The sequence below is a fragment of the Pezoporus flaviventris genome, unplaced genomic scaffold (assembly GCF_033815535.1).
Source record: "Pezoporus flaviventris isolate CSIRO_AGI_PZ_B2104156 unplaced genomic scaffold, CSIRO_AGI_Pfla_v1 ptg000023l, whole genome shotgun sequence".
NCBI classification, from domain to species: domain Eukaryota; kingdom Metazoa; phylum Chordata; class Aves; order Psittaciformes; family Psittacidae; genus Pezoporus; species Pezoporus flaviventris.
In genome coordinates, this window is record NW_026892571.1 from 5,049,611 (window position 1) to 5,077,358 (window position 27,748).

A 27,748-nucleotide genomic window follows, 5' to 3' on the forward strand; every position below is an offset into this window, starting at 1 on the left:
ACAGTGACTTTCCTTCATGGCTTTGAAAATCCAGAAATCCAGGTTAAATAATGGGGGGGGGGGGGGGGGGGGGGGGGTGTGGAGGTGAAAATACTGGATCAGAAAACTGGAATTCTTTGTTTCCAGTTTTCTTCTAAAGAGGAGGTTTAGTGAAATGAAGCATGTGTTGGTCTGAGAGATGTAAGAAATATCTGTGTTATTTTGTATTTTGGATGTTCTAAAAGATCAAAATCCTTTTAATACTGATGAGCTGCTTCAGCGAGTCCAGAGGAGGCCATGGAGATGCTGCGAGGGCTGGAGCAGCTCTGCTCTGGAGCCAGGCTGAGAGAGCTGGGCGGGTCCAGCCTGGACAGGAGAAGGCTCCTGAAGGGGAGACCTTAGAGCAGCTCCAGTGCCTAAAGGGGCTGCAGGAAACCTGGAGAGGGGCTTGGGACAAGGGCGTGTAGGGACAGGCCAAGGGGAATGGCTTTAACCTGCCAGAGGGGAGACTGAGATGAGCTCTTAGGCAGAAGCTCTTCCCTGTGAGGGTGCTGAGGCGCTGGCACAGGGTGCCCAGAGAAGCTGTGGCTGCCCCATCCCTGGCAGTGTTCAAGGGCAGGTTGGACACAGGGGCTTGGAGCAAGCTGCTCTAGTGGAAGGTGTCCCTGCCCGTGGCAGGGGTTGGAGCTGGGTGAGCTTTAAGTTCCTTCCAACCCAAATCACTCTGGGATTCTGTATTTCTGTGAAGTACTTTCTACTTGGACATCACAGATGTTGTAGGCACTGCCATTCGATTAGGTGAATTTCTGCAGAGAGATAGGCAAATCATTCCATTGCACTATTGTTATTTTCAAATAGTCAAATCCTAAGTTTATGGACCAGAAATTTTTACAAACTGGCTTCTCACACACGTGCTGGTCACTGAGCATTGATCAAGATGCCGTTGAGAGCAGCTTGAAAATGAAATCATTGAAATTAACTGCATTTCCTATGACTGTTAAAAATGAAAGCACTGATAGGCAATATATGATCATTAATAGCTGAAAACATAAGATCAGTACATTGAAGGAAAACCAGGCCTTCCCTTCTGTTTCTATTTGACATGTCCCCTTCTTTGTCAATAACGATTTACACTCTTGGGGAAAGTGCCATGGAAGGTTTTCTGTGAAGGCTCTTCTAGCTTGAAACCAGGCAAGGACTAGACCTCACTTATCGGCCTTTTGTCACCTCGGCTTTGGAATTATACTAACTGAGTATTTTTTATGCTCTCCTGCCTTGTACAAGCGCTCTCTATTCCTGTATCCCTCTCCCCTCTTTTATTTAAATGCAGACATTTCTAATTTACCTTATAGCACAGCTGCTGCCAGAGGCTTTTTTGTACTGAAGACTCCTTTTCACCTGCTCCTGGAGGCATGAATGCTCCCTGTATTTATGAAGGCAAAGGCATTGAGTCTCATGCAGGCTGTAAACCTAGTCTGATAGATTTTATTCAGGAGTAAGCACATACTCTTCATTTTCACTTACTCTTTCCTCAGTATGCGTGTTTCAAAACAGCACATCTAGCTTCTTGCAGGGAAGAGACACCTAATATTTCTTCTGTGCATTGCAAGAGTGCAAGATACCCAAGTGAAACTTCCTTTTAAAACTCTTCAATTTTATAGAAAAGGCAAGTCCCCCTCTTCATGCAGATTTTCTTTGAGGGATGATAACATGTGGCAGACTCGTTTGAGTGTTACAGTTTTATCCTGCAAGTGCCCATGTTTCAGGTGTCAGCTTGTCTCTCTGGGCACTCTTTCTTAAGCAAAAGCATGAACTTTGATTCAAAATGGAAGGAAACAGTTCTGTGAAGCCTCTAGGTAGAGGATTGCTATTAAAGTTTTATCCCCCATCCACATGACTTAAATTGGTTATTAGTGAAATGTTCCAAAAAGCCTCCTCCAATGGCAATGTGAGAAAACTCTGTCTTTCAGGCGATCATGGCTCAGCTCCCTCAAGAGCAAAAAGCGAAGATTGCTGAGCAAGTCGCAAGCTTCCAGGAAGAAAAGAGTAAATTGGATGCTGAAGTATCCAAATGGGATGACAGTGGTAACGACATAATTGTTCTGGCGAAACAAATGTGTATGATTATGATGGAAATGACAGACTTCACCAGGTGAGTGTTTTTCATTCATGTGCACAACACCTTCTCTCAGAACTGCCTGGAATGCTGGTCTGTCAATGAAATATTTTTGCTAGCAGTCTTAAGAGTCTGACTTCCTGTAATTTCCTTTAAATGTTACCCTATTATAAGCCTGTATTAACTCAGGAGATGCATTACTATGCAGTGACTGGGTGGTAATAACTGTTTAAATTGATCTATGGATGCACAGCAGTTATTGCCTGTCTGTCTTTCTTTCTTTCTTAAGGGTGATTCTTGTCCCAAGGAATATATATACATATATTTGCTCAGTTCTTTACAACATTAAATTCTATGGGCTCTCAATATTGCTGTACTGCAGAAATGGTTCCTGGTACAGTTATTTGCAAAAGAAAGAGAGGGTTTTTGATGCCTTTTGAAATTCATTTACTAGATTTTATACAACACTATTTTTTAAACTTGATGTTGCATTCCATGAAAATTGCAAATCTGTCTTCTAAAATGTTATCTCTTATCATCATTAGGGTGCTTAAAACAGTAAAATTTAAGATGTTTTTATTCCTGGGTTTATTCTAAATATGGGCAGGTGCTGGAAGGCAGAAATTGCCTTAAAAATGAAGGTGCTGTAATGATTACACCTGCCTAGTTCTGTGCAACCTTATTCATGCAGTTTGGGTGAGGAATCACTTCCAGTACTGTATGGAACAGAAAAGGGAATAGTTCACTCTTCCAGTTTTCTGGTGCTAGAAGGTAGACTCTGTTCTGTTTTGCAGAGGTAAAGGTCCACTGAAAAATACGTCAGATGTGATTAGTGCAGCCAAGAAGATTGCCGAGGCTGGGTCAAGGATGGACAAGCTGGGCCGGACTATTGCTGACCATGTAAGTCACAAACCATGTTCATAAGCCTCCAGCACAAATGAGCAATAGGAGGTCTTTAAGTACTGCAGACACGATGAACAGAATGTTTAGCTTTGAGGGGTTGGGGCTTTTAAAGTGATTTTCCAGATTTTCTGCTGGAAAATTCTAGCCTTTTCTTTCCTGCTGCTCTCCTGCCACCCTAAGCAGTGCAAGCAGCTAAATACGCCCAGCAGTAACACTAGCAGCTCCTTGGCTTAAATCAAGCGCCTACCATTTTAAGGTAGCAATTTGCCAGCACTGCTTCATGTCACATAGTATCTAGGCCAGTTCTGTAACTGAATTCATGTTGCTTCTGTCTTGCTTGGAACACACCCAAGACTTTCTAAAGCAGTGATGAGACCATGCAGGCAATACCATAATTACTGCACGTGGCCTGTTGCACAACCTTTCATGTTATTTTTGAGGCAGCTTTTTAACATTACCAATTTTCAAGTGCCCCATAGGCTGAATGGGGAGATTGTCAAAACTCCAGGTTTCTTTTTTCGTTGTCCAGTCAGAATTTGATGAAGACTTCGAGCAAGGCATGTAGTGACCTAGTATTTGCTATGCTGTCCCAAGCCGGTGTGTGTGTGTTGTGCTATATGTACAAAAGGGTTTGAAAAGGATTCTTATAGGATTGAATGAGTATGGCCAGCTCAGGGGTTTTATGCAGTTCATCTGCCTGTCCTGAGCCACTTCAGAAACTGGGTTGGGCCAGGCAAAAGTACCTTTGGTCTCTGTCCACACCCAAATTGCAGAGAAACATCAGCATTAGTAATAATACTCTGCCTTCAAGAGGGACCCTGAAATGCAGGTAGATTAAGTCTGAGATCATGGCCTAAACTTTGTTTTGTACAGCCATCACCTGCTTTTCAGACCTTCTCTGAATGTAGAGTCATAAGGCAAGGTTTGAAATGAAACTGTGTCACTTTGGAAGTAAATCTTGTAATGCAGATCTCTTTAAATGCTGCATCCAGAGGATGTTGTCTTCGCCCTTATTTATTCATGATGGAGTGAGGAAGGTTCAGTGGGGAGTGAATGTTGAAATGTGTTTTTTAAAATGGGTCTCCTTGCTCTAGAGCATTTTGACAACTATATTTCTGGAAGAATCAGGTGTGCTGCTGCTGTAGGTAAATGAAGCAAGGAGCAGTTTGTGTTATAGAGCTCAGGGGAGCTTGGGCTGAAGGTTTACAATGCCTCTTCATTTTTTCTTTTAAAGTCACATGTTTTATGCAGAGCTGGTGTTGGGTTTTCTGCACCAAGCCATTGCAAAATACAGAAGAAAACGAAATGGCTCCTTTTAGCAGAAGTAAGGTCCTTAAAAATGTAAAAGGTTAAGCACACATTGGAAGATAAATACAAGCAGGACTGTACAGTTAGTCATTCTGACAAGAATATAGCTTTTTTTCCCTTCTCCATACTTTACTAATACTTGGAGCTTGCATATTTCATTAGATGTGCTTACATACTCTTTAGAAACTTGTTAATGTAGAACTGTCTGACAGTTGCAAGGGACATACAATGCAACCACTTCAGCAGAGCACTAATGCCTTCCTGTGCCTAATAGGGGCTTTTAACAAATGGATGGGGTTTTATGTCCTGTTTGCCATGCGACACTGGGTGAATCATGACCCCTCGTGTTAGTGTGTCAGGAACTCCTAACTCCTGCCGTCAGGCACTTTTACAGCACATTTCCTTTGAAGCTATAAAAGCTATTATCCAAGGTATTTCACATCTGGTGAGAAGTGTCTAGCCATCAGCCGGCAGGTTTTCCCAAAGGTATTCCATCTTTCACTCAAAGCAGCACTCTGCTTGTTTGGAGTGGGGGAACAGGAAGCACTTCTGAGTACAACACACACGCCGATGATCTGCAGCAAGATGATGAGCCTCCCTAATATTTCTTTTTCGATGTTGAAATACTTACAAAGCAAAAGAAGAAACTGTTGCTTTTTCTTTCTGATAGTGCTGGGAGGTTGAGACTGCATCTGTACCTGATCATGACGTTGAAAGGAGCTGGGGGCAAGCACAGGGATTGCCCCACTCCGCAGGAAGACGCTGCAGCAGCCTCTTGCTGTCAACTGGTCCATGCGCTGTGGAGGCTGGTCCAAGGGTGTGCTCCCTGCCACCATCTCTGCTTCCCCTATGTGCCTGCTTTCAGCCTCTCTAACCAGAGTAGTGAGCCCAGCTGTGACGTGGGGCTGGCCAGGGTATTTCAGTATGAATTACTGTTTATACCCTAAACAGGAGATACAGCGGGAGGAAGGAAAGTGTCTGTAGTTGCTTCTTACACCTACCAGACGTGGGGATGGCGGTTGTGTGCTTGTCTTAATCAGCACGTACCACGGGAGAGCTCCTCTGGCTTTCTCTGCTCCTTTTCTTTAGAAAAAGGGAGAAAGAGGTGATTCTCCTTCTCTGAAGGCTCAGCTGGGGCAGTAGGAAGCGAATGTGTGTGTGTTTGCTCTGTCTGAGATGGATCCTGGATTTGATGTGAAGCAACTAGCTTTGCTTTTCCAACAGCCACCACAGACTTACAGAATCCCAGACTGGTTTGGATTGGAAGGGACCTTAAAGCTCACCCAGTCCCAACCCCTGCCACAGGCAGGGACACCTTCCACTAGAGCAGCTTGCTCCAAGCCCCTGTGTCCAACCTGGCCTTGAACACTTCCAGGGATGGGGCAGCCACAGCTTCTCTGGGCACCCTGTGCCAGCACCTCAGCACCCTCACAGGGAAGAGCTTCTGCCTAAGAGCTCATCTCAGTCTCCCCTCTCAGCAGAGTCAGCATCTCATTTTGGTGGGTTGGGGAGGTGGGGATGTCCCCAGTGCACATTTGTTCCTGTCTGCAGTGCAGCTATCTGCTGTGAGAGTGTTGTGGGAATCCTCCCCAGCTAGCTCTGCAGACAGGGGGTTGTGTCTGTGGCTGCTGCAGGTTAATACAATAATGTAATCTTTCTTAATCAGTGTTGAAACTGTTGCCTTTAGGGTTTTTTAGGTTTTATCTGAGTATTCCTGCATAGGAAAGGACAGGACTTATACAGGCACCCGCAGTGCCTTTTGTTGATGTTCTTTTTTATCTTGTGTTACATCTCTGTTTAAGCATCATCTGTCTTTGGACTGAATTCTCTATTCTGCTTGTCGAAATAGCACAACCAGGATAGGATGTGGTTTTCCAGCTCACGTCAAATTGATCTATACAGCTGAATAATATTTCCTATCCCATCCTTCCCCTGCTAATGTTTTGCTGTCTTCTTCAGCCACCAGGAAACATGCAGCAGCCTCTTTCCTTGCGAGTGTCTTCCCTTACCTAGTTTCCATAAACTTGGAGCCTGTAAAGCTCCTTGCATTGTTCAGGGTCTTTCTGACGTGCCGTATTGTGCATTTGTCAACGTTCCATTCAGTGTGCCACCCGTTGCCTTTGTTAGATGAGCTTTCTGGGAGATGGAGAGCTTTTTCCCAAATGGTAATTTCAGCTTTTCATTAGCTCTTTGGCCAATGCTATTTGTGGACTTTCTCGAAAACATCTTGTACTGCTGACTAATATTGATTAGCTTAAAAAATGAACCTGCAAGCTTTTGCTGCGCTGTTGTTTGTGGCTTTCACTTCACCGATGGGAGCACTGTGCCTGCATAAGAGTTGCAGATACTTTTGGTGTTTCATTACATTCCTTAGAACTAAAAAGGTGATCCCAGTCAGTTTATGGTCACACTGGGTCAGATGCCCAGAAAGCCATCCACTCTCCATAGCCTGTGCTGCACAGCCTGACGTGCTTGTCCCAGTTTGCCAAGAGTCCCATTGTAGTGTATGTCCTCATGCTGTGTATGTGTGTGTGCTGCCTTGGATCACAGCTCAGCAGCCTGCCATACAGGGCATCTCTGTATGCAACATATAGTACAGATCTTTCACCTCTGCTGTGCTCAAGTACATTGGCTTAGAAAACCCACTTGGTCTGGCCCTGGATAGAACAAACATATTTACTAGCTACACTCACCATCCTTTCAGAGTTAAATGTCTCTTTTGGCAAATGAGTTGCTGTGGGTAGCAAATGCTCCATGTGGATGCTGTCAGCAGGGTGTCCTCACCTGCAAGCACCAGAACATGACCACAGTATCATAGAATCCCGAACTGGTTGGGGTTGGAAGGGCTCATCCATTACCAACCCCCTGCCACGGGCAGAGACACCTTCCACTAGAGCAGCTTGCTCCAAGCCCCTGTGTCCGACCTGGCCTTGAACACTGCCAGGGATGGGGCAGCCACAGCTTCTCTGGGCACCCTGTGCCAGCGCCTCAGCACCCTCACAGGGAAGAGCTTCTGCCTAAGAGCTCATCTCAGTCTCCCCTCTGGCAGGTTAAAGCCATTCCCCTTGGCCTGGCCCTGCAGGCCCTTGTCCAAAGCCGCTCTCCAGGTTTCTTGTAGCCCTTTTAGGCACTGGAGCTGCACCCCAGGACCATGGCACACGTGCCTTTGGGTTTATTCATCAGCAGCACGAAAGTCTGGTGGGCAAAGGGTTTGTGGTTCAGGGCATGCCAGCAGCTTTATTCACTAATCTTCATACAGCCATAGTGTGCCAGTAAGTCTGAGACAGCCCCGTTACTCCTTGGAGGAGTGATTCTGGCCACCGTGTTCACTGCCTTTTTAATGACACCACAGGACTGGCACTGGCACTAAAAGGCTTCCCGTGGCCTTTTTGTCTTATGCTTGCAGCTCCTGGTTTGGATTGTTTGTGCCCCTCAGCAGGGCTCCTCTTGTTTTGAAATCCACTTTGAGCTTGGCTTATTAATCACCTCGTGCTCGGCTCTGCGAGCAAGGGATGGCCCTTCCCTTCTGCCTGAGAAGCAGCTCTCTGAGCAGCATTTCAATTGCAGAGCTGAAACAGTCGCTTTCATCTTGCAGATGAGTGCCTCAGCAAGCACCTTCAAACTTTTATTTCATGCCTGATGAGGAATCTCGTTTCCACACTGCTGAGAAATCGGGAGCCGAAATGAGGAAAATGCCTCCTCTGCCAGTGTGATTGAGTAACTGTCGAGTTGATAATTTCTTAGCTGAGAATACTGAGGATGGAGAAGGGAGGCTGGGTTTGGTAGTGCCTGCTGGTTGCAGCTTGAGATCTTGATGTCAAAATCACTGCTGCTGTGTCCTGGGGCCTCTCATAGTTACCAGACCTGCTCTGGAGAGGTCAGCTAGCCCTCCTCCTCCTCTTGTTCCTCTTCCTCCTCGCAGCGAGCTCAGGGGCAGCTGTGCAGCTGCAAGGAGCCCCAGAGATTCTGTTCTGATAGCCTGTGTTTATTGCTCCTGGTTTTTTATATGTATTTAGTGATGCCCATCTATTGCTCAGTTGTCTGTTGAAAACCAAGGCTCAGCAGAAAGGGGAATGCTCTCTGGAGCACGTTGGCTGTTACAGAATGGAATTGTCTGGTTTCTGCCTAAATGATTTCTGTTCCAGTTTTCGTGATTGTAAAGTAAAACCTCACCTTGTTTTCCTCCCCAGTGCCCTGATTCTGCGTGCAAGCAGGACCTCCTGGCCTACCTGCAGCGCATCGCCCTGTACTGCCACCAGCTGAACATCTGCAGCAAAGTGAAGGCTGAAGTTCAGAACCTGGGAGGGGAGCTGGTTGTGTCTGGGGTATGTATGAACTGTGGCACAACAGCACAGAATCGTTTAGGTTGGAAAAGACCTTTAAGAGCATTGGATCCATCTGTTAACTGCCAAGGCCACCACTGAACCATGCTGCTCAGTGCCATGTCTGCACATCCTTCAAACACCTCCAGGGATCCTGACTGCACCACTTCCCTGGGCAGCCTGTGCCAGTGCTTCACAGTCCTTCCAGGGAAGACATTTCTCCTAATACCCAGTCTAAACCTCCCCTGGTGCTCCTCTGGTGCAACTTGTGGCCATTTCCTCTTGTCCTGTCACTTGTTACTTGGGAGAAGAGACCAGCCCCCACCTCCTTACAACCTCATTTCAGGTAGCTGTGGGGAGTGGTAAGGATAAATAAATATGGCTGAAGAGACAGAGGAATACGTGTTGCATCCAGCAATGAAACCAGGTTGACACTGAGAAACAGCAAGTTTGGGCTGGAGGCTTTTTTGTAGAATGTCTGGTTCGTGCAGTTTTATTTCCAGGGTTAACAGTTATTCCAAGCCAAGCTTTTATGCTAAACATTATAGAATACACACAAGAGATTCTGGAGCATTCAGGCAAAGTTTTAATGTATGCAGCAGTATTTGCCTGTGCCGCCTTGTTGTTCTTGGAGGAAACACTGTTTGAAAGGGGGGGAAATACAGACTTCACTTCTCATTACTCAGCAGCGTTTGTAGACAGATTCACTTGACTTTTGTGTAATCTGCTGTTTTTCCAGCCTGTTTTTCACTCTTACTGAGGTTAAATCAGCACAGCTAAACCTACCCCACATCTCTGCACAGCCATGGGACGTGCTGGGGTCCTGCAATGCTCCTGAGATGTTAGTATTTCAAAACAGCTGTGCCCTGAGGAGTGCAGGGAGTTTTAGTGGCTGCTCTGGTTGGTGACAGCGAAAGCTGCCCCGGGCCAGGCTGCTTCCTCATTCTAGCCATTACTTAGCAAAGAATTTTTGAACTGTAGTTCATGAAGTGATTCCTCCTAAGAGGAATCTGTGTGATGGATATCTGGGGGGAGGGAGGTGGAGCTAAATTCTTCCTTTCTTGTGGCACATTCTTCCTTGCCCTGGATGGGTGTGTTTGGCCACTGGTGCTTTTGCCCATCCATGTCATCCATTGAGGTGGGAGATTCGAAGAAGGGATGGAAATGGCTGACAGGCCATTACTGCTGTTTGAATCCTGGAAAGCAAATGGAAGAAACTTTATACCTTCTGCCATTTGGGTATTTCAGGTGCTTAAACTTACAGCACATCTTCTTCCCTGCAAACAAGCTAGAATTGCAGATTGTGTTGCTGTGCGCCTCTGGTGCGTGCTGATGTCCTGTTCGCTGGAAGGCTGGAGGCATCAGGTTGTCAAAGCAGTAGATGTGACATTATGCAGTAATACATACTCCAGGGTTTTACTGCAGTTACTCAGTGTCTTCAAAATTTGCATACCCTTCTGCCATGAATTAGTTGTATGAACAGGCTGGCATCTGTAGTGTCATCTCCTGGTTCTGCCTCTTCCCTACGATCCGGTCCACTGGGGCTAAATACTGCCAGCAGTAGTGTTCCACTCCTGTCAGATGATCAGGTGAAGACCTCTGGCAGCCCAGGGACTTCGCCTGTCTAACAGAAAATCTCACTGTTAACATCCTGCCCCATCCAGCTACCACAGAAACATGAAAACAGAGCTTTACAAGCCAGCAAGAGCTTGCCCCCTAAGCAATCTGACAAGTCGTTTAGGGAAGTAGCTCCCTGCTTTCACTGCATTTAATGTGATCCTTCCTGCTGTGGAGATTCATGGAAATAAGTCAAATGCAATGCAAGTGTTTTGAGTGTATTGATGGGGGAGAGGAAAGCAGCTGATTCTGGTGTGTTGGAGGGCACAGATCTGATCTGCCACTGTGGTCCTCAGCCCCACAGTGTGATGGAGAGGAAGGTCCCAGCACTGTAAGAAAAGCAGCCACCCCCCTGCTCAGCTTGCTCCACAAGCAATGCCTTCGGGGCTTCCTCCAGCACCTTCCTTAGATGGCTACAGCACAGGAATTGCAGTGTGTGGAGGCAGTCGAGCAGAGGTGCTGAACCCAAGACTGAAAACGTGCCCCAGACCATTGGGAATTCACACATAAGATGTCCCATCTGGAGCAGGGCACTCCATGGGAGCGGGGTCACCTCACTGGGCCTCCCCTTTTTCTTTCACCATGCCCCAGTGTTGGCTCTTCAGCTCTGCCGTGTGGTAAAGCTTTGGCAATGGGGGTTTCTCATTTTATTGCTCTTTCTGAGTCAGGAACCAGCTTGGAAAGGACTCCAGGCCCTGAAGATGCAGTTGTGATCCTTCCTTTCCAATGCAGCTGAGTATTTAAGGGAGATTTAAGTATTTATTATCACTGATTAAGGTATTACTGCAGCTTTATTAATTTCATTAGAGAATAAGCTACTGTTAAAGCTTAGTCACAAAAGCAAACAGGAGAATCCAAATCTTGTCAGTGTTAGTATGGAAAAGGCACGGATCGTGGGGAAACACTGCCCTTTATTTCTGGTGGCACAAGTCACGTTTTCACCACTTAGTGCCTAAACAAAAACATCTCCTTAAAGCTGGAACCTCAGATTTCAAAAGAAAACCCAGAAAAATGAGTGTTTGAGTGTTTTTATCCCTCAGGACCGTGGTGTTTTCTGGACTGCTGTATTCCTGTGGTTTGCATGCCGTGTAACACGTGTGTGTCACTGTTTGGCAGGTGGACAGTGCCATGTCCCTTATCCAAGCAGCCAAGAACCTGATGAATGCGGTGGTGCAAACCGTGAAGGCTTCCTATGTGGCATCCACCAAGTACCAGAAGTCCCAGGGAATGGCTTCACTCAACCTTCCCGCCGTCTCCTGGAAGATGAAGGCTCCGGAGAAGAAACCCCTGGTCAAGAGGGAGAAACAGGACGAAACCCAAACTAAAATCAAGAGAGCATCCCAGAAGAAACACGTGAACCCGGTGCAGGCCCTCAGTGAATTCAAGGCCATGGAGAGTATTTAAAGCGAGGTCTGTGTCTCGGTCCTTTCTTTCTGTAGCCCACTACTGCTCCTTCCAGAACTCTGCTTTTCATATGCCAAGGATTTGTCAGAAGTTTACCCTTCCTCAAAATGTATTTCCTTAATATAATTTTGATAACTCTCTTTAGATCCTGTGGGGGAACGACTCAGATTTCTAATTCCTATCGGTCAGCGTAGCTTCAGCCTGCGGGAGCGTGTTCCTTTAGATGGCTTTTAGATTTCAGGGGGGTATTTCTAGCTGAAAATCGTTTTGTATAATCCTGCTTTAAATAAACCATCCTATAACCAAAGAGGGTTTGACAGTAACACTAACGGTTAACACTGACAGTTGACTCATGCTACTCGGAGGCTGTGATCCAGTGAGGGGAATTAGATCTTTTCAGGCAAAGAGAAACTAATGAACGTATTGTGTGGATTAGCGTATTCCTGCTGCTGGGGTGGAGAGAGGGAACAAGCTCTGTGTGCTCAGAGGAGTATGGAAACGCAGCGGGAGACGCGTGCCCAGGCAGGGAACACCTGGAATACCGCCATTCCCTGTGCCTGTGGAGGGAGAGGGTCGCGTTCCCCATGTTCCCGGTGGCACATCCGCTGCGCGATGCCGCTTTTCCCGGCCCCTGGGCTGTTCCCACACGGATACGGAGCCCTCGTGGGTTCCGTTGCCAGCAGCCTTTTTGGGGCAGCACCCGGAGCAAACCCATGGGAACGGCTGATGTGGAGGCGGCTGCTTACTCCTGTGTGACAGCGGGGGGGAAACCGACTGCCTGCTTACAGCTTCCTCATGTATTTTGCTGTGGGACACTAATAAAGTTGCTTTGCCCAGCTGGTGTATTGTGGTGCTGTGAAGGGAACGGGCTCGGCTCCCCCATCACCACCCCCCCACCATTCAGATGCAAATCAGCTTCGTGCTCATTCCTCATAATTGCTCTGCATCCCGCCTTGGGCTTCCAGAGGCACCCAGGAAAGCTGTTTGCTCAGGCTGCAATTTAGACTATACGTTATTTGCGATAACTGTAGCTGCAAGGTATAATTGTGCTGTCTGATTTAGACCTTATGGATTCCAGTGTGTTTTACACGTGCCCATGAAGTCCGGCGTGTGAGGAGAGGTGCTTGCACAGGTCAAAGTCGCGTTTGCTGTTTCCATAAAGCAGCCATTAAAATGGAAAGCAGCCTGCTCTGTAGTTAATGTTTTAAACTGCATCTGAATTTCAGAGCCGAGCCTTGGCAATGTTACGTTATAATTTTATTTACCTTGATCAGCTTATAATTTACCGTATCAAGGTTATTGCTGTCATGTTACCAAAACACGGAGCAGAATTCAGCTAAATGGGTCTTGGGGGATTTTTGCCAAATTTATTGTGTTTTCAAACGTTTTAGCCTCTTGAGGCCAGAATAACTAACTGAATTATGGTTTTCATACACCTTTAACATGCTCGGAGGGTACAAACCTGCTGCTGCCATGGATGTTGAAGGGTTAATGGAGCAGCTAAGCTGTAGAGCTTGTTTTAGCTGTAATTATTTAACTGCTTTTACACTAATACGAGGTTTTTCTCTCCTGGTATTAATATAATTGTCTTGAAGGTCACATCCCCAGGCTGCGCAGTGGCTCCCTCCAAAATACATTCGTTACTCCCCCCAAAATCCAATCCACTAATGCGCTCTAAACCCCACCCCGTCCATTAGGATGTACAGACAGATTGATGTGTATTTAGCTTTTAAATAAATGTCAGTTCATTTTATGCTGCAAACTTTGAGCATCAGGTGAACAACAGAGGGAAACAGGGTTCTACCTGATGGGAGCTGCTTTGGAAGCACAGCTGAGGGGAAGCTCAAGGGGATCAGGGACCACAGACCCAGCACAGTGCCACCCAAGAGCTGCTCCTCACAGGAGTGTGTGTGTCTGGAGAGGTCAAATTGTAGAACCCCAGCCTGGTTTGGGTTGGAAGGGACCTTAAAGTTCATCCAGCTCCAACCCCTGCCACAGGCAGGGACACCTTCCACTAGAGCAGCTTGCTCCAAGCCCCTGTGTCCAACCTGGCCTTGAACACTGCCAGGGATGGGGCAGCCACAGCTTCTCTGGGCACCCTGTGCCAGCGCCTCCGCACCCTCACAGGGAAGAGCTTCTTCCTTATACCCACCCAAACCTCCCCTGTTCTAAGTTTAAACCCATCAATCCCCCCCTTGTCCTATCACTACAGGCCCAGCTGAAGAGAGTGTCAGGTAATTTCATCCTCCCGTGTGGCACCAGCACATCAGGGGGTGATGCTGCCCTGCACAGCGATGCTGAGTTGTGCAGTGATGCTGCCCTGCACAGTGATGCTGAGCTGCATGGTGATGCTGAGCTGCATGGTGATGCTGAGCTGCATGGTGATGCTGCCCTGCACAGCGATGCTGAGCTGCATGGTGATGCTGCCCTGCACAGTGATGCTGAGCTGCACAGTGAGGGGGGTCCGGACTCCAGCGAAGCTTCAGCTTTATTAGACAAATGGAAAGAATTACAGTGATTACTGCTCGATGTAATGAAGCACAGGGGAAGGGCTTGTGCAGCTGCAACACCTTGGAGGGAGGGAGTGCAACTGCGTCCTGTTGGAAAAGCTGTGTGAGTGTGAGGTGGGAAAGGGTCCCAGCACCACCTCTGATGGTGAGCCATGAGCTGAAGCTCCCCCATCAGCTCAGCATCACTCTCCAGTGAAGAGGAGGGCACTGAGACATCCCAAAACATCTCTGAACAGGAAGCATTCGGGGTTCTTTGTGCTGCTGTGGGATGGCAGCACCCCGTGAGGCTATGCCCAACTCAGCAGCCCCCTGCCCGCCCCAGGGCCCTGCCTGCACAGGAAGATGAGCCCACATTGTCTTCTGAAGTGCATTCATTAGTGAAACCACGTTAACCCCCCGGGAGATCGTCTTACTCCAGATTTCAAGTGCTCTTAATTCACTTCAGCCACGTTGAATCCGTGCTGCTTTAACTGCGTGTGAAGGCTCCCGGGCCGAGGTTTAACGCTGTTCAGCAAATGCCTTTAACGTGCAGAGCTCTCCCTTTGCCCACCCCAGCTCTGCTGCTGCCGGCTCAAAGCCCAGCCCCAGGCAGGGCAGCCATGGGCCAGGGGCTCTTTTGGCTGGGTGGGACACGATGGGTGCAGAGAAGGGCAAGGCACCCAAAGGTGCAAAGCTGATACAGCAGCACCCCCGTGCAGCTGCCTCCCCGGAATGACCCCAAGGGCAGGTGGGGGAGCAAATCCCAGCCCCACTGCAGGGTGCCCCAAACAGGAGGGGGGGCTCCTGCACATCCCCCCTCCCAGAGGAGAGCCCTTTGGGCAGGGAGGATGTGGGGTTGACCACAGCTCGATGCGAAGGTCACTGAGCAGCATCAGAGGACCAGGCTGCCCAAGGCCTCAAAAAGCCTTTGCACCACAACTGCCTTCCACTGCCAAAGGGCTCAAAGCCAGGCCAGGAGGTCCTTACTTTACATTTACTTTGCTTCCTTTAACGCTGTGCACTTCCTCAGCTGCGCTGCTGCTGCTGCTGCTCTTCACAGCTCTAAGGCATTTAAGATTAGAAAGCAGGGCTCTGGCTTTGGGGGTTGAAGGGAGGGGGCTGCCCCAGCTGCTGCTGGCTCCCTCCTCACTCAGGCTGTCAGGAGGAGCTGGACCTGCCCCAGCTCCTTAAGCCCAGCAGTGCAGCAGGGATGGGGCCAGGCAGGACCAGGGACATCCCTGTGCCGGTACCCCCAGCTCTTCCCCCAGCCCTGCTCTGGGATTCGGGCTTCCTGCAGGAAAGCTCCTGCCCTGGCCACTGCCATTGGGTTGGTTTTAACCTGCCCAGCAAAGCCCCGGCAGGACGGGCTGAGGAACGCATTCAGAAGAAAGAGAAGTCATTTTTAATGCCAGCAAAACAGCCTGAACCGAAACCTGAAAGAGAAGGACAAAAAGCAAACTCCTCAATAATGTGCAGTCAGCCCCACTGCTTTACAGTGACAAGGGACGTGCTGTAAATGGTTGCCAGAAACACTTCAGCCTCAAGAAGGGCTGAAATAGTGAAGCAGGGATCGTCCTGCTCCAAGCCAAGGCTGGCTCAGAGGCTGCAGAGAGCCCCTCCAGCCACTGCTTGTCCCCCGGTACCAGCACAACGCAATCCAAAGGCAAACGGTGCCGTGTGGGTGCTGAGATGCTTCATCCAGAGGCAAACCAAGCTCAGGCACCGTGGGGCAGAACAAAGGCAGAGCAGAGCTGCAGGAACAAACACCTCCCTCTGTGCAGCACGGGCAGCCCCGCATCCCCCTGTCCTTCCCACCCCAAATAACCCTGCGGACAGACTGAGAACCCTCGGAAGGTCGGGGCAATGGAAGCTGAGGCTTCACCTCATGCCCTCCAAGGCAGCTCCCTGTATTTCCCCACGGAAGGGACACGTGCCCCACACGTGTGGGCTGTATTAATGAGGCTGCTGGCGCGCTCGCGGTGCTGGGAGCTCAGCGAGTCCAGCGTTTATTCAGAGGTGCGCGTACACTGGTGCCATCCAGACTCCCGCTGTTGCCCTGAAGTACCTGGAGCGGAGGGATCCCAGGGCTGCTTTCAGCTCAGCTCCTGGATGATGGTGTTCACAGAGCCCAGCAGCTCCCCGAAGTACCCGTCCTTGTCCCCTTCCCTCTGCTCCTCCGCCGCCAGCTCCTCGTACTCGCTGCGCAGGAGGCTGAGGGTGGTGCTGAGCGCCGGGTCCCCGCGGTAGCGCTCCCTGCAGAAGGCCATCAGCACCCCCACCATCTTGAGCACCTTCTCGCGGCTGTCGTGCTCCGGCACGGCCAGCAGGTTGGAAACCACCACGCACCAGTCCTGCTCCACCACCGCCGGCACCAGCTTCACCTGCCGGTACTGCTGGAGCTTCTCCTCCAGGTGGTCCCCGTGCTGCGAGTCCTCCAGCAGCATCTGTGGGGAGTGATGGGACACGGATTAATGTCCTCGTCACAGAGTGACTGCTCCCGGGAGGCAGCACGTGGCGGGGGAGCAGGGTGCACACCCGGGAACGCCGCCTTGCAGGGTGACTTGGAACAGGAAACCAAGCCGAGGTTGTGTTTGACATGGAATTATCCACAGGAGCTGTCTGCCCACCCTGGGAAACTCTTGGCGCCCAACGGATTCAGTCTCGCGTGGGGCTGGAAGGGTCTCGAGGGGAAGAAGCTCAGCACAAGACTTGTGAAGTCTCTGGGGCTGTTGCTGGAGCTGCTCCTGCAGCACGGAGCAAACACAACTGCGGGGCTTTGTGCTGCTCCTGTGACCGGGGGGAGAGCTTGGCTCCTCCAGCCACAGCCGGAGCTTCCTCTCCCAGCCTGTCCAGAAACCCCAAACACCGGAATGCCTCAGGGATGCTGCTGAGCCCAGACGGTGCCCGCAGGGGCCAGGGCAGGCAGGGACCTGCCCCAAGGAACACCGGGGCCAGAGGGGGTGGCCAGGAAACCTCCCACCACCTCCCCAACACCAGCGGGGCCCAAGTGGTGCAGCAGCTGTGGGTAACATGGAATTCCTCAATGGATCCTCCCGGCTCGGCCGGTGGCCTCTGCAATGATGACCACGGTGGTGCTGCAGCGGCACGGGCTGCTCACCTCGCACTGCAAACCAACAGAGGGGAGACTGAGATGAGCTCTTAGGCAGAAGCTCTTCCCTGTGAGGGTGCTGAGGCGCTGGCACAGGGTGCCCAGAGAAGCTGTGGCTGCCCCATCCCTGGCAGTGCTCAAGGCCAGGTTGGACACAGGGGCTTGGAGCAAGCTGCTCCAGTGGAAGGTGTCCCTGCCCATGGCTGGGGTTGGAGCTGGGTGAGCTTTGAGGTCCCTTCCAACCCCAACCAGTCTGGGGTTCTGTGAGTGCTGCACGTTAGAGCCAGCACCTGCGCAGATTTCAGACCTGCTAAAAGAATTTGCACCTTTACAAAGGCTCCTGGAAAACAACTGGTTTAAAACAGCCAAAGCTCTGCGGTGCCCGAGACCCCAGCACTGCAGCAGTAATAACCTGCAGGACAAATTGGCTATAAACAGAAAGTGGATTTAATCTCCATCCTCTGGAGAACCGGCGCACACACACACTGAACGAGCAGCGATGGCGAGGACAGGCAGGATTCAAACTGACATTTACAGCAGTAATCCAAGGTATCTGGAAATAAACCCCTTTGGCTCGGGCTGGGCTCCAGGGACGGGGCCCCTCCAGCGGCAGGGGCACAGCAGCAGTGGCTGGTGCCTGGTCCCTGGCACGTGGTTTAAGCTCACTCTGAGCTCTCCCAGGCACTCGTGTCCTGCAGCTGGAGGGAACCCATCCCAAGAGCACCGGTGGTCGATGGGTTCCTCCTCACCCCTATCCCATGAGGATGCACGACGGCCCCTATGCTGAGTGAGGGGGTGAGGGTGCCTGTTCGGTCCCATCCCCTCCCTCCCAGCTCCTCACCTTCTCCATGATGAGGTCGTAGAGCAGCGTCACCACGCGGACGTGGAGGGGCTCCATCCCCTTCTGCCTGAAGAGGCTCCTGAGGACCTGGAGGCCGCCGAGCTTGAGGAACTGCTGCTGGGCGTAGGGGAAGTGCCTCAGCATGGAGGAGAGCGCGAAGAGCGCCTGGTGGGGAGAGAGGTCCATCAGCACCGTGCCCATGGCTGCCGCATCTGGCACAGCCTCTCTTTACTGCACGCCATGGGGACAGGAGGAACGCGCTCCAGCCCACTTGTGTGGAGCTCCCCAGCAGGTGCATTGAAACTGCTCCTTGCTGAGGGCTATCTCCAAGAGTCCCCTTTATCCTGATCCCAGCCCTTCCTGGTGCTGCAAGGCTGCCCAAACCTGGGTGACTTCCACCCAAACTCCAACCTGGACCGTCACCATGGCTGCTAGAAGGACCAACCAGAGGGGCCTGCTGCCAGCACCCAACACCATTGCTTCTCCGTGCAGTTCACTCCCCCAGCCCTCAGTACAGAGCCTGGCTATGGGATACGCAGGGCAAGGGGGGGTCCAGCACCGCTCAGCAGAGCCTGACCCCCTCGAGATGATTTGGGCGCTTGGGGACCATCCTCCCCCTGCACCCCTGTGGCCAGAGGCCACCACCAGGATGTGTCCCAGGACACGGCCCCCAGCCAGCTCTGTGCTGCTGCAGCATCACCCGCACGTCCCTCCTGGGCCTGAGCAGCGCGGGGTGAGCACCAGGGGCAGCCGAACCTTGCACCGGTGTGGTTGTGACGGCCCCGGCTTGCAGAGGGGATGGGCTGAGCGCCCGGGGCAGGGCTGCAGCTGAGCGCGGCGGGGCGGGAGCGGAGCCGGCTCCTCCGCACCGAGGAGCACGGAGGGAACATCCCCGCTGCGCAGGGACAGATCCGAGCCGACAGCTCCCCCAGTCCCCTTTGCGCCTATTTTCCATCTTCAGAGTTGCTGCCGAGGACGCTTCTCACTCCTGCTTTAAGCACAGGCCAAAGGGCAGCGGAGGGAAGAAACGCACCTCTGGCTTCAGCTGTGCACCGGGGAGGGAGGCATGGGGAGGGGCTGGGGCAGCAACCTGTGCTTGGGATCCTGGTCTGAAGAGAGCTGAGAGGCACAGCGTGGGAGCTGGAAATTAAGAGCCTCTGTCCTGCTGGAAAAGGGGGTTTGACCCTCGGAGGCTCTCATAACGCCGCACGTGAACGTGGACAACACCGAGGGCATCCCTGTCCCTTTTCTCCAGCGGCTGCCTGTGGGACCAGTTCAGGCTCACTGGGAAGAGCTGTCCCACACCCAGCACGCAGCGGTTCAAGGATGCTGGTGAGGGTGTCTGCACACCCAGCCACCCCTTCCCACCCCAAACGAGCTCTGGGTTGAGCCATGGCCACTCCTGGGAGGTGTTCTGAGGATGGGGCATCCCATGGGGCACTTCTCAAGCTGGGACCTCCTCACACCCATGGCCGAAACCAAAGGGGTTCCCCAGCCTCTCCTGTGCCTTTCGCTCGCTGGAGGACTCTTACCACGGACTAAAGGGGAGCCCGGTGGTGCTAGAACACCAGCAGCACGTCACTGTCGGCACGCAGCAGGTGAACTGACCTGAGCGAGCTGCTGGCTCCCTCGCCCCATGGGACCCCTCTCGCAGGAGGTCACTGTTATGTGGTGGGGCTGGGATGTGGGGAGCAGCAGACAGCGGCACGGCCCGTAAGCCGAGGTGGCACCACGCGCTGCAGCGAGGGTAATGAGATCTCATGCTCCAGGGAGCCCGGCGAGGAGCCCCGGCCCGATGGACAGGGCTGCACATTTGGCTGGGGGCTCTCAGCGCTGCTCCGCTCGCTCCAGAGCCACCGAGGGCAGGACCCAGCACTGGCTCCAGTGATCGCCTCCCTCCAACCGGCAGCTCCGTGCCCGTCAGCCCCTGCCGGCTGCCCTCGCCCCACAGAGGAGCCGCAGCACCGAGCCCTGTCCTCTGCGGGGCTGGCTGAGCCCTGCAGCCCTGGGAGCAAAGCCCACCCAGCGTGGGGAGCAGAGCAGGGACCCGCAGGCTGCCGGTGCCACTGGTGCCCCAGGGAGCGCTTACAGCACAAGAGCAGCTTTCCCCGAGGTGCCTCCCCACTCACTCACCTTCTTCCTGACAGCCAGGGGTTGCTCCGTAGCCAGAATCACCAGGAGCTTCTGCAGTGCCCCCCCTTCAATCGCTTCTATCTGGACTTTGGGGTTGCTGCCGGGAAGGAAGCGGAAGGCAGGTCACCAGCAGAGCAGGCACAGCAGGGTGGGATGCACCCAGAGCGGGCACAAACGAGGCCCAATCCAGCCTGATCCCACAGCATCCCCGTTCTCCCACTGCTGGCAGCCTGCGGCTGTGAAGGTGTGAAGCCCTGCAGACCACCTCACACACAGCACATGACCGATGCAGCCTGAAAGGATGGCAGGGGCCTGGGGAAGGGCACACGGAGCCACCAGTGCCACCCCACCATGTGTCCTACCCATCTTCCCCTGGCAGGGAGCCCTCCCCTATGCTTCCCTCGCAGCTATTGATCCTCTCGCTTCCCATCACATCTATTCCTTAACAGCCTTTTCCATTTCAGTTCTTGGTTCCCCTCTCGTGCTCCTCGCTGCCAACATGCTCCTTTATTTAAGCACCCCTTGGCTGCAGCACCGGCTCTGCTTGTCCTGGTGCCTCCATCTCAAAGCGCGCCTGGCCTCACCACACACACCTCTCACAGCAAGCACTCCTCCCCAAGGACTGCAAGCACAGGACCCTATCCTGTCTGCAAGGCCCGGGCTAAACCCCCAGGTCTGGACGAGAGCAGCTGCCCCCGGTTCAGACAAGGCCAAGCCTTGCTCACCATGGCCCTGGGTACCGGCTGCACAGATGCTTCACTGCTAGCACCTCTTTGAAGGCGGCAGGCAGGGGTTATGTGCTACAGGCTCCCTCTTTGGCAGGGCTCTCACAGCCTCCATCCCCGATCACAGCCTCTTGTGCTCTGAGGAAGAGCTCCAGCACTTGATCGAGCTTTTGCTCTTCTTTGAAGCAGCAATGGCACTGCAGCCAGCCAAAGGCCACGCGTCCCTGCTACAGCAGAACACCCGCAGCTCTGACCGCCACCAGGAAGCTGCTGGAGCAGCCAGAGCCCAGCACCAGCCAAGAGACAAGAGAGACAGAGGCAGGGTTGTAATAGAGCCCAGAAGACAAACGGATTTGGGCAGGAAGCAGCTCCCCGTTAAACCCATGGCTCCACCTAAGCACTAAGCTCATCTGGGTGAGCCAAGGTGCCAGGAACCCCCCTTGCTGCGCCCGGGCTTTGCATCCCGCAGCGCCAGGAGTCACCGGTACCCCCGGGATGCAGGGTTCTGACCGCAGTCACCAGGCTGACCTCGAGGCAGGGGAAGGGGGTTGTTGGGAGCCACTTTCCATTCCTCCTTCCTCGCTCACCTGCTGCAGCAGCGCAGGCCCCTGCCGAGCACAGGCGCATCCGTGACCTGCCCGGACAGGCCAGGAAGGAGCTTCAGGATCCTCCTGCAGAGGAGATTCTCACTGCACGGTCCCACGGGCTGCAGCGGCCCTGGGAGCAAACCAGCCTCTGGTGCCTGGGTCCAGCTGGGACCTGATGCACGCTCCAGGACGCGGGCATTCCCCAACCTCACCACACCAACAGCAGCAGAATCACTCACGGCAGTCACTCTGGGCAAGGGAGACCAGGGCAAGCGTGCGCCTTTCTGAGTATGCCTGCACTGGAAGAGGATCTCCTCTCACTGGAGACCTCCTGGTGCCATTCAAGGAGCACAGAAGGTTGGGATATCCAAGCGCCTTTGCCACATCTGTCTACAATAAATAACAAAACCTCTCCTAGCAAGGGACGCAAGCGACGAATGGAACTGCCCCTCCATGCCTGGCTGCTCACCTGCAGGATGAGAGCTAACTAAAATCTCTGAACCATGGAGTTTTTGCCAAGGAGCACCTCTGGGGGTCAGGAAGCCCTCCCGGATGGCAGGAGCACTGCTCACTTCTCAGTGGTTAACGCCTACTATCAATAGCCCAGGCTTCCCACTAACAAAACCAACTCATCTGAATGTTTGGAAAATTCAGCCCAGATCTGTACAAATTGCACTGTCAGGCCCAGGGCAAAGCAGCCTGGAGAGAACCAAATACAATGAGACAGACTGGGGAGCACTTGCATGGGAAATTCACCCTGTTGTGAGCCCTGATGGATAAGGGAATGGTGGCACCAGCAACAACATTCCCCACGATGAAGCTCTGAGACTGGGATAGGGATGAAATCCGCCTCCAATGAGACCCCATGATGCTGCAGTGATGGCAGAGATTTGAGAGTTGAGATTAACCCGCTTCAAACCCGGGTGAGGAACAGCCACAAGCCTATGGGGACTGAACACAAGCACTGTGCTTGAGGTAAAGCAGCTTCCCAAGAGGGACCCCACTGCCCTCAATAGCCCCAGTTTGCCCTGGGAGGACCCACTCTGACTGTGGGGTCACATCACATCCCCTCCAGATGTGGCCCTCCCTACATGGCTGAAGCCCTTGTCCCATCCTATGCCCATGTCCATCACATCCATCCATCATTCTGCTCCTGAAGACTATGGTCACCCTCCTCCAGCCACACAAAGGGAAACGTGCTGGGCTGATGGAGCACTTCCATAGAATCACAGAATCCCAGCCTGGTTTGGGTTGGAAGGGACCTTAAAGCTCATCCAGTTCTACTCTGTGCTTTCCAATGCTAATTCAGGTTGATGCTCCCGGCTTCTCCCAGGGACCCCTGCAGACAAGCTCATCTAGCAGTGATGGGGCTGCCACCCACATCACCACAGGCACCCTGCAACACTGAAGCTGCACCATTTTGACCCCAAGACAAACAACGTTCATGTTTCCCATTGCTGCCTCCTTCCAAAGCTCCTGGAATTGTGACTTTGCCGAGTACAAATTTAAGGTGTCATTTACAAGGACCTGTAGGGACAGGCCAGGGGGAATGGCTTTAACCTGCCAGAGGGGAGACTGAGATGAGCTCTTAGGCAGAAGCTCTTCCCTGTGAGGGTGCTGAGGCGCTGGCACAGGGTGCCCAGAGAAGCTGTGGCTGCCCCATCCCTGGCAGTGTTCAAGGCCAGGTTGGACACAGGGGCTTGGAGCAAGCTGCTCTAGTGGAAGGTGTCCCTGCCCGTGGCAGGGGTTGGGACTGGATGAGCTTTAAGGTCCCTTCCAACCCAAACCAGGCTGGGGTTCTGTGGTTCTATGGAAGTGCTCCATCAGCCCAGCACGTTTCCCTCTGCGTGGCTGGAGGAGGGTGACCATGCCCTTCAGTGGGGAGGGGAAAACACAAAAAGCAGGGGAGGGAAAGAGGGAAAGCCAGCAGCACCCCCCCCTCGGAGCCTGCCTGCTGCAGCGGCAGAAGGAAACGCTCCATTTTCTGCCAGTTTCTATTTCACTGCGTTGGAGTTACAACTTCCCACGAGGGGCCAGACATTATTACAGTCAAGGCTGGTTTGCCAGAACACCACAAGCCTCAACAGCGCATGGAGAGGGGAGAAGCCACAAACCCACAGGCTGAGGCGCAGCGATCAGCACTGTCAGAGTGCCCCTGTGCCCCGTGGCAGGTCCTGCCTTGGTGGGTGGTGAAGGCAGGGATGGACCCAGCACCTTCCACAAGCCGTTTGCACCCTTCTCCCTTTTCTCTTCCATTAAAGCTCTTTGTGGAAGCAGCAAGACCTTAAGACGAGGATGAGCAGCCACAGGACCCGCCAGCACAATGGATCAGAGCCCTCCAAACAGCCTCCCCATGGGCTGCAGCTTGCAATCCCCAACGTGCTGCCATTCCCCTGCAGCTTGATGTCAGGGACCTGCTCGTGGGACCGCTGCTGTTTCTCCCTGGACACTGTTTTGGGCATGTTAAGGAGCAGGAGCAGCTCAGGGGATGTGGCTCTTGCTGCTGAAATCCAGCATGGGGTTCTCTGCCATCTTCACTGGCAAACTGCCTCCATGAAAGCAGCTCCTGTTTTGCTGAGCAAGGGATTTTATCAGTGCTATCCATTATGAGACAGACACCCTATTGCTCCTAGGATGACCCCGAGTACACACAGACAAATTTAGGAGAGACTTTTCGAGTGTTCCCAGGCCGCACATGCGAGGGACGTGGGAAGACTGAAAAGCAGCATCACAGCCCTGAGGCAAGAGAAGCTCTTGAGTTAGGTGGGAACTTGCGATACGGCAGCAAAATTAGATTGAGATTTAAAGTACATCTGAGCAAAGGAAAGCCAAGTGGTGCAGAGGGACCCCGGGACCCGCGAAGACACAGGGAGCATTTCTCATTTGGCCTGCTTGTTGTAGCCAACAGACCAAACAGACCCTAGAGAGAAACCAGGGTCACCTCGCTCCGAGCATCCTGCTGAGGCCAGGCAAAGACCAAGAGAGGGGTGAGAGGGGGAGTGCACTGGAGGGGATGCTCTGCCGGGCAGGAGCAGGGTGCTGAGCACAGCACTTCCCCTGCCCCGGCTGGAGCTGTGGTGGGGGCCACACACCCACTCTCACCGCCACTGTCTGCATCCGCCCCCCCAGGGCACAGGCTGGGGAGCTGGGGCTTTGATGAAAGCCTGGGTGATGGTGAAAAGGGAAGATAATCACGGGGCTAGCCAGGGCTCTTCTCTCGCCAGAACCTGCGCTCTGCGATGCCACCTGGGAAATCAAAGCCAGGGATCAAAGTCTGCAACTCTGTGAAACAGCCTAAAAAATTTAGTACAGTCTCTTTAGGCTGAGCTATAACCTGAGGATCAGAAGCAGGCAGCGTGGCTCACCTCACCCTCCCCGGTTTTCACACTAAAAACTGTTAATGAAGATAATGAGAGTGCACCGAGGCTCTTGCTTGGGGCTGAAATGTGGCTTTACAGCTCCAGGCCTTGCCTGGCTTCTTGTGCCTCATCACACCTGGGTAGGAATTTGAAAGGCAATGAAAAAGGTCATTTCTGTAAGTCCTGGAAAACCAAAGCAATGCAAGCAAAAGCACCATGAGAAGGCCAATGGTTTTTGCAGAGGCCTCTCTATTTGGAGGATTTCTGACAGCTCTTGTAAGTATATTCGTGTTAAAATCTCCTGACAAATAATAGATAGAGAGATAAAACTGATCATTATGGTGTCAATGCTTAAAGGTTGGACTGGAATTCAGTAATTTCAGGCCAGACTACAGCTGTAAATCTGAGACTCTGAATAAGGGCAGAAAATAGAGGCAGGATGATCAGCAGCTTGTTAATCCTTGCACAACTGAACTGTAAATTGCAGGTTTAAGAAAGAAATGAACAGCATTAAAATAGTCCCAGTGAAAAGTGACACATGGGGAGAATATGCTTTACCTGTGGCATTCGAAGTACTGGCTATGGCATGAACTATCCCCATCAGAAACAGCAGTGTTATCAGCTGCTGTGAGCCCTGCCACCTCCAAATCCAAGACTTCCCAGGTACGCACCGGTTGGCTACATCTCCTTCGAAACTTTGTTCTTAAGAGAAGGATAACTGGGACAAGAAACCTGGAGGGGGCTTTGGCCGAGGGCCTGCAGGGACAGGCCAAGGGGAATGGCTTTAACCTGCCAGAGGGGAGACTGAGATGAGCTCTTAGGCAGAAGCTCTTCCCTGTGAGGGTGCTGAGGCGCTGGCACAGGGTGCCCAGAGAAGCTGTGGCTGCCCCATCCCTGGCAGTGTTCAAGGCCAGGTTGGACACAGGGGCTTGGAGCAAGCTGCTCTAGTGGAAGGTGTCCCTGCCCGTGGCAGGGGTTGGAGCTGGAGGAGCTTTAAGGTCCCTTCCTACCTAGAGCATCCTAGGATTCTATGAATACAACAGAAACGATTCTGCAGCCCTCTCAACCTCTGAAACAACCACCCGGCTCTGCCATGGGATACCAGCAACTGATGCTCACGTGAGGGGTTGGTGCATAAAATAAAAATACATGTTTAACACAGGCTGTCCATTACTGCAGAGTCCCATGCTATAGAAAAGGACATCTGCACACACAGTATGAGATGTACGAGGTAACAATAAAATAACCCCAACCCCAACAAGGCTACATGCGACTGTTTGGAGCTGGAAGGAGGAGGGATGAAGCACAGACACCCAAAGCCCTCACTGAGGTCTGCATGCAACAGAACTGGCCTAGAAAGACTCTTCTCCGAGCATCAGCTCAGAGCTGAGTTTATTACAGACAAAGGCCTTCAGAGCTATGACTTAAGGAGATTAAAAACCACCCAGGAAAATGGAGCCCTAAGCAGTCGTTCCAATCAAAATACAGCCAAGAAGAAAGCAGGGGTGAGGGGGGGGAAAACCTGACAAAAGGAAAACTAGGTTTCAACAGGCAACACAATACAACAATTTCGCATGAAAGATGTGAAGCATAAAAGCAATGTTAGATGTTCAAAAGCACAGAATATAGGAGAGACATAAAATAACCCCTGAGAAGATGAAAATCTCCACTTCAATGCCATGCTGCCTTCTCACTTTCTACCAAGCCAGGCGCTCATTGCAGTAGCGGGGGAGCAGCAGCGTCCCTGTGAGAGCAACACGTCTCAACGTGACATAATGGATTACATAGATGCAAGTATGGTTTTTAATGAGCAATTAGGTTATTGAGTATTTGTTGCTAAGAGGAGAACAGAACTGCAGAGAATAAGTTGGAGGTGAGCACGTGACTGTGATTTTGATGGGCTAATGTGACACTTAAACCAAGGAGCATGAGTCACCCAGGGAGGCAGAAATAGCATGGAAGACTGCCTGGCAAAAGCTGGAGGGACCTTGGCTTGCTATCAAGCATGTATCTATGTCCCAGGCACCAGCAAGAGATAGCTGAGCTTCTCAAGAGCCCTCCAACATCCCTGCTGAAAGCCAGCAGGCTATAACATCCTGTTACAAACAAGCCCCAGACTGCCTGGGGACACTGTGACATTGGCTTTAACCAGGGAAAACTGCTCTCAGATAGGTGATGTAAGTGGGAATTACTTAGTGTGAGTTTCTGGTCCTCTGCAGTCACAAGGATGTTGAGGTGGAAGCGCAGAGCAGAGCTGCTTCTCGTGGTGTGGCCAAGGTAAAGAGCCATTGGGAGCACTGCGAGGAGGTAAGCTGGCTCACCTAAGCGCAGACAGGGCAAGGCTAAGACAGCTAGTATTTTGGAGCAGGGCAAAAAGCCACATCAGACAAGCTGCAGTGCTGTAATGTAGCATAACAGATGGATAATTAGATTTATACAAAGGGCTGTAAAAGTAAGTAATGAAATAAAAGCACAGAAAAGCCAATCTGCCGCAGCAAGACACCTCACAGGGGTGCAGGATGTCCCCACAGCTGGCACCCACTGTCCCAGCATCACCAGAGCAGGCAGCAGAGCTGGGGCATTCCTTGAGTCAACCAAAGCCAGGAGCTGCCCAAAGCACAACTGCACAGAGAGGAGCAATGTGAACAGAGGGACTGAGTTGAGTAGCAGTGAAGCCCCTCCTCTTTCTCACCTCACCACAGAGAAGAGTAGAAGAGTGAAAAGCAGCTCTGCACAATAAAATCTTAGGTGCTGTAATGAAATCAACCGCACCAGATTGTTCTGCTGAACACACACAAACAACAAAGGACAGGCTGTATTTATAGCTGTAGAGAAAAATAAAGGTACAGGAAATCA

General features: G+C 52.0%; 2 protein-coding genes across 6 annotated transcripts in view; one reads left to right on the forward strand and one right to left on the reverse strand.

The window, feature by feature from the left end:
• The window catches only part of CTNNA1 (catenin alpha 1), a 252,171-nt gene extending 239,686 nt beyond the window's left edge, over nt 1–12,485 (forward strand). The window contains exons 15-18 of the mRNA XM_061456451.1: nt 1,950–2,131; nt 2,890–2,995; nt 8,497–8,631; nt 11,362–12,485. Coding sequence (XP_061312435.1) covers nt 1,950–2,131; nt 2,890–2,995; nt 8,497–8,631; nt 11,362–11,649 — 711 coding nt within the window. The 3' untranslated portion in view covers nt 11,650–12,485. The remainder of the gene's footprint in view (nt 1–1,949; nt 2,132–2,889; nt 2,996–8,496; nt 8,632–11,361) is intronic.
• A 3,640-nt stretch (nt 12,486–16,125) lies between these two features.
• The window catches only part of SIL1 (SIL1 nucleotide exchange factor), a 98,293-nt gene continuing 86,670 nt past the window's right edge, over nt 16,126–27,748 (reverse strand). For 3 of the 5 annotated variants that reach the window (XM_061456459.1, XM_061456458.1, XM_061456457.1), the window contains 3 exons: nt 20,222–20,318; nt 18,089–18,253; nt 16,126–16,582 (listed from right to left, as the gene is read on the reverse strand). In XM_061456459.1, the coding sequence (XP_061312443.1) occupies nt 16,232–16,582; nt 18,089–18,253; nt 20,222–20,318 (613 nt within the window). In that variant the 3' untranslated portion in view covers nt 16,126–16,231. The remainder of the gene's footprint in view (nt 16,583–18,088; nt 18,254–20,221; nt 20,319–27,748) is intronic. The other 2 variants (XM_061456461.1, XM_061456460.1) reach the window with 2 other exon arrangements.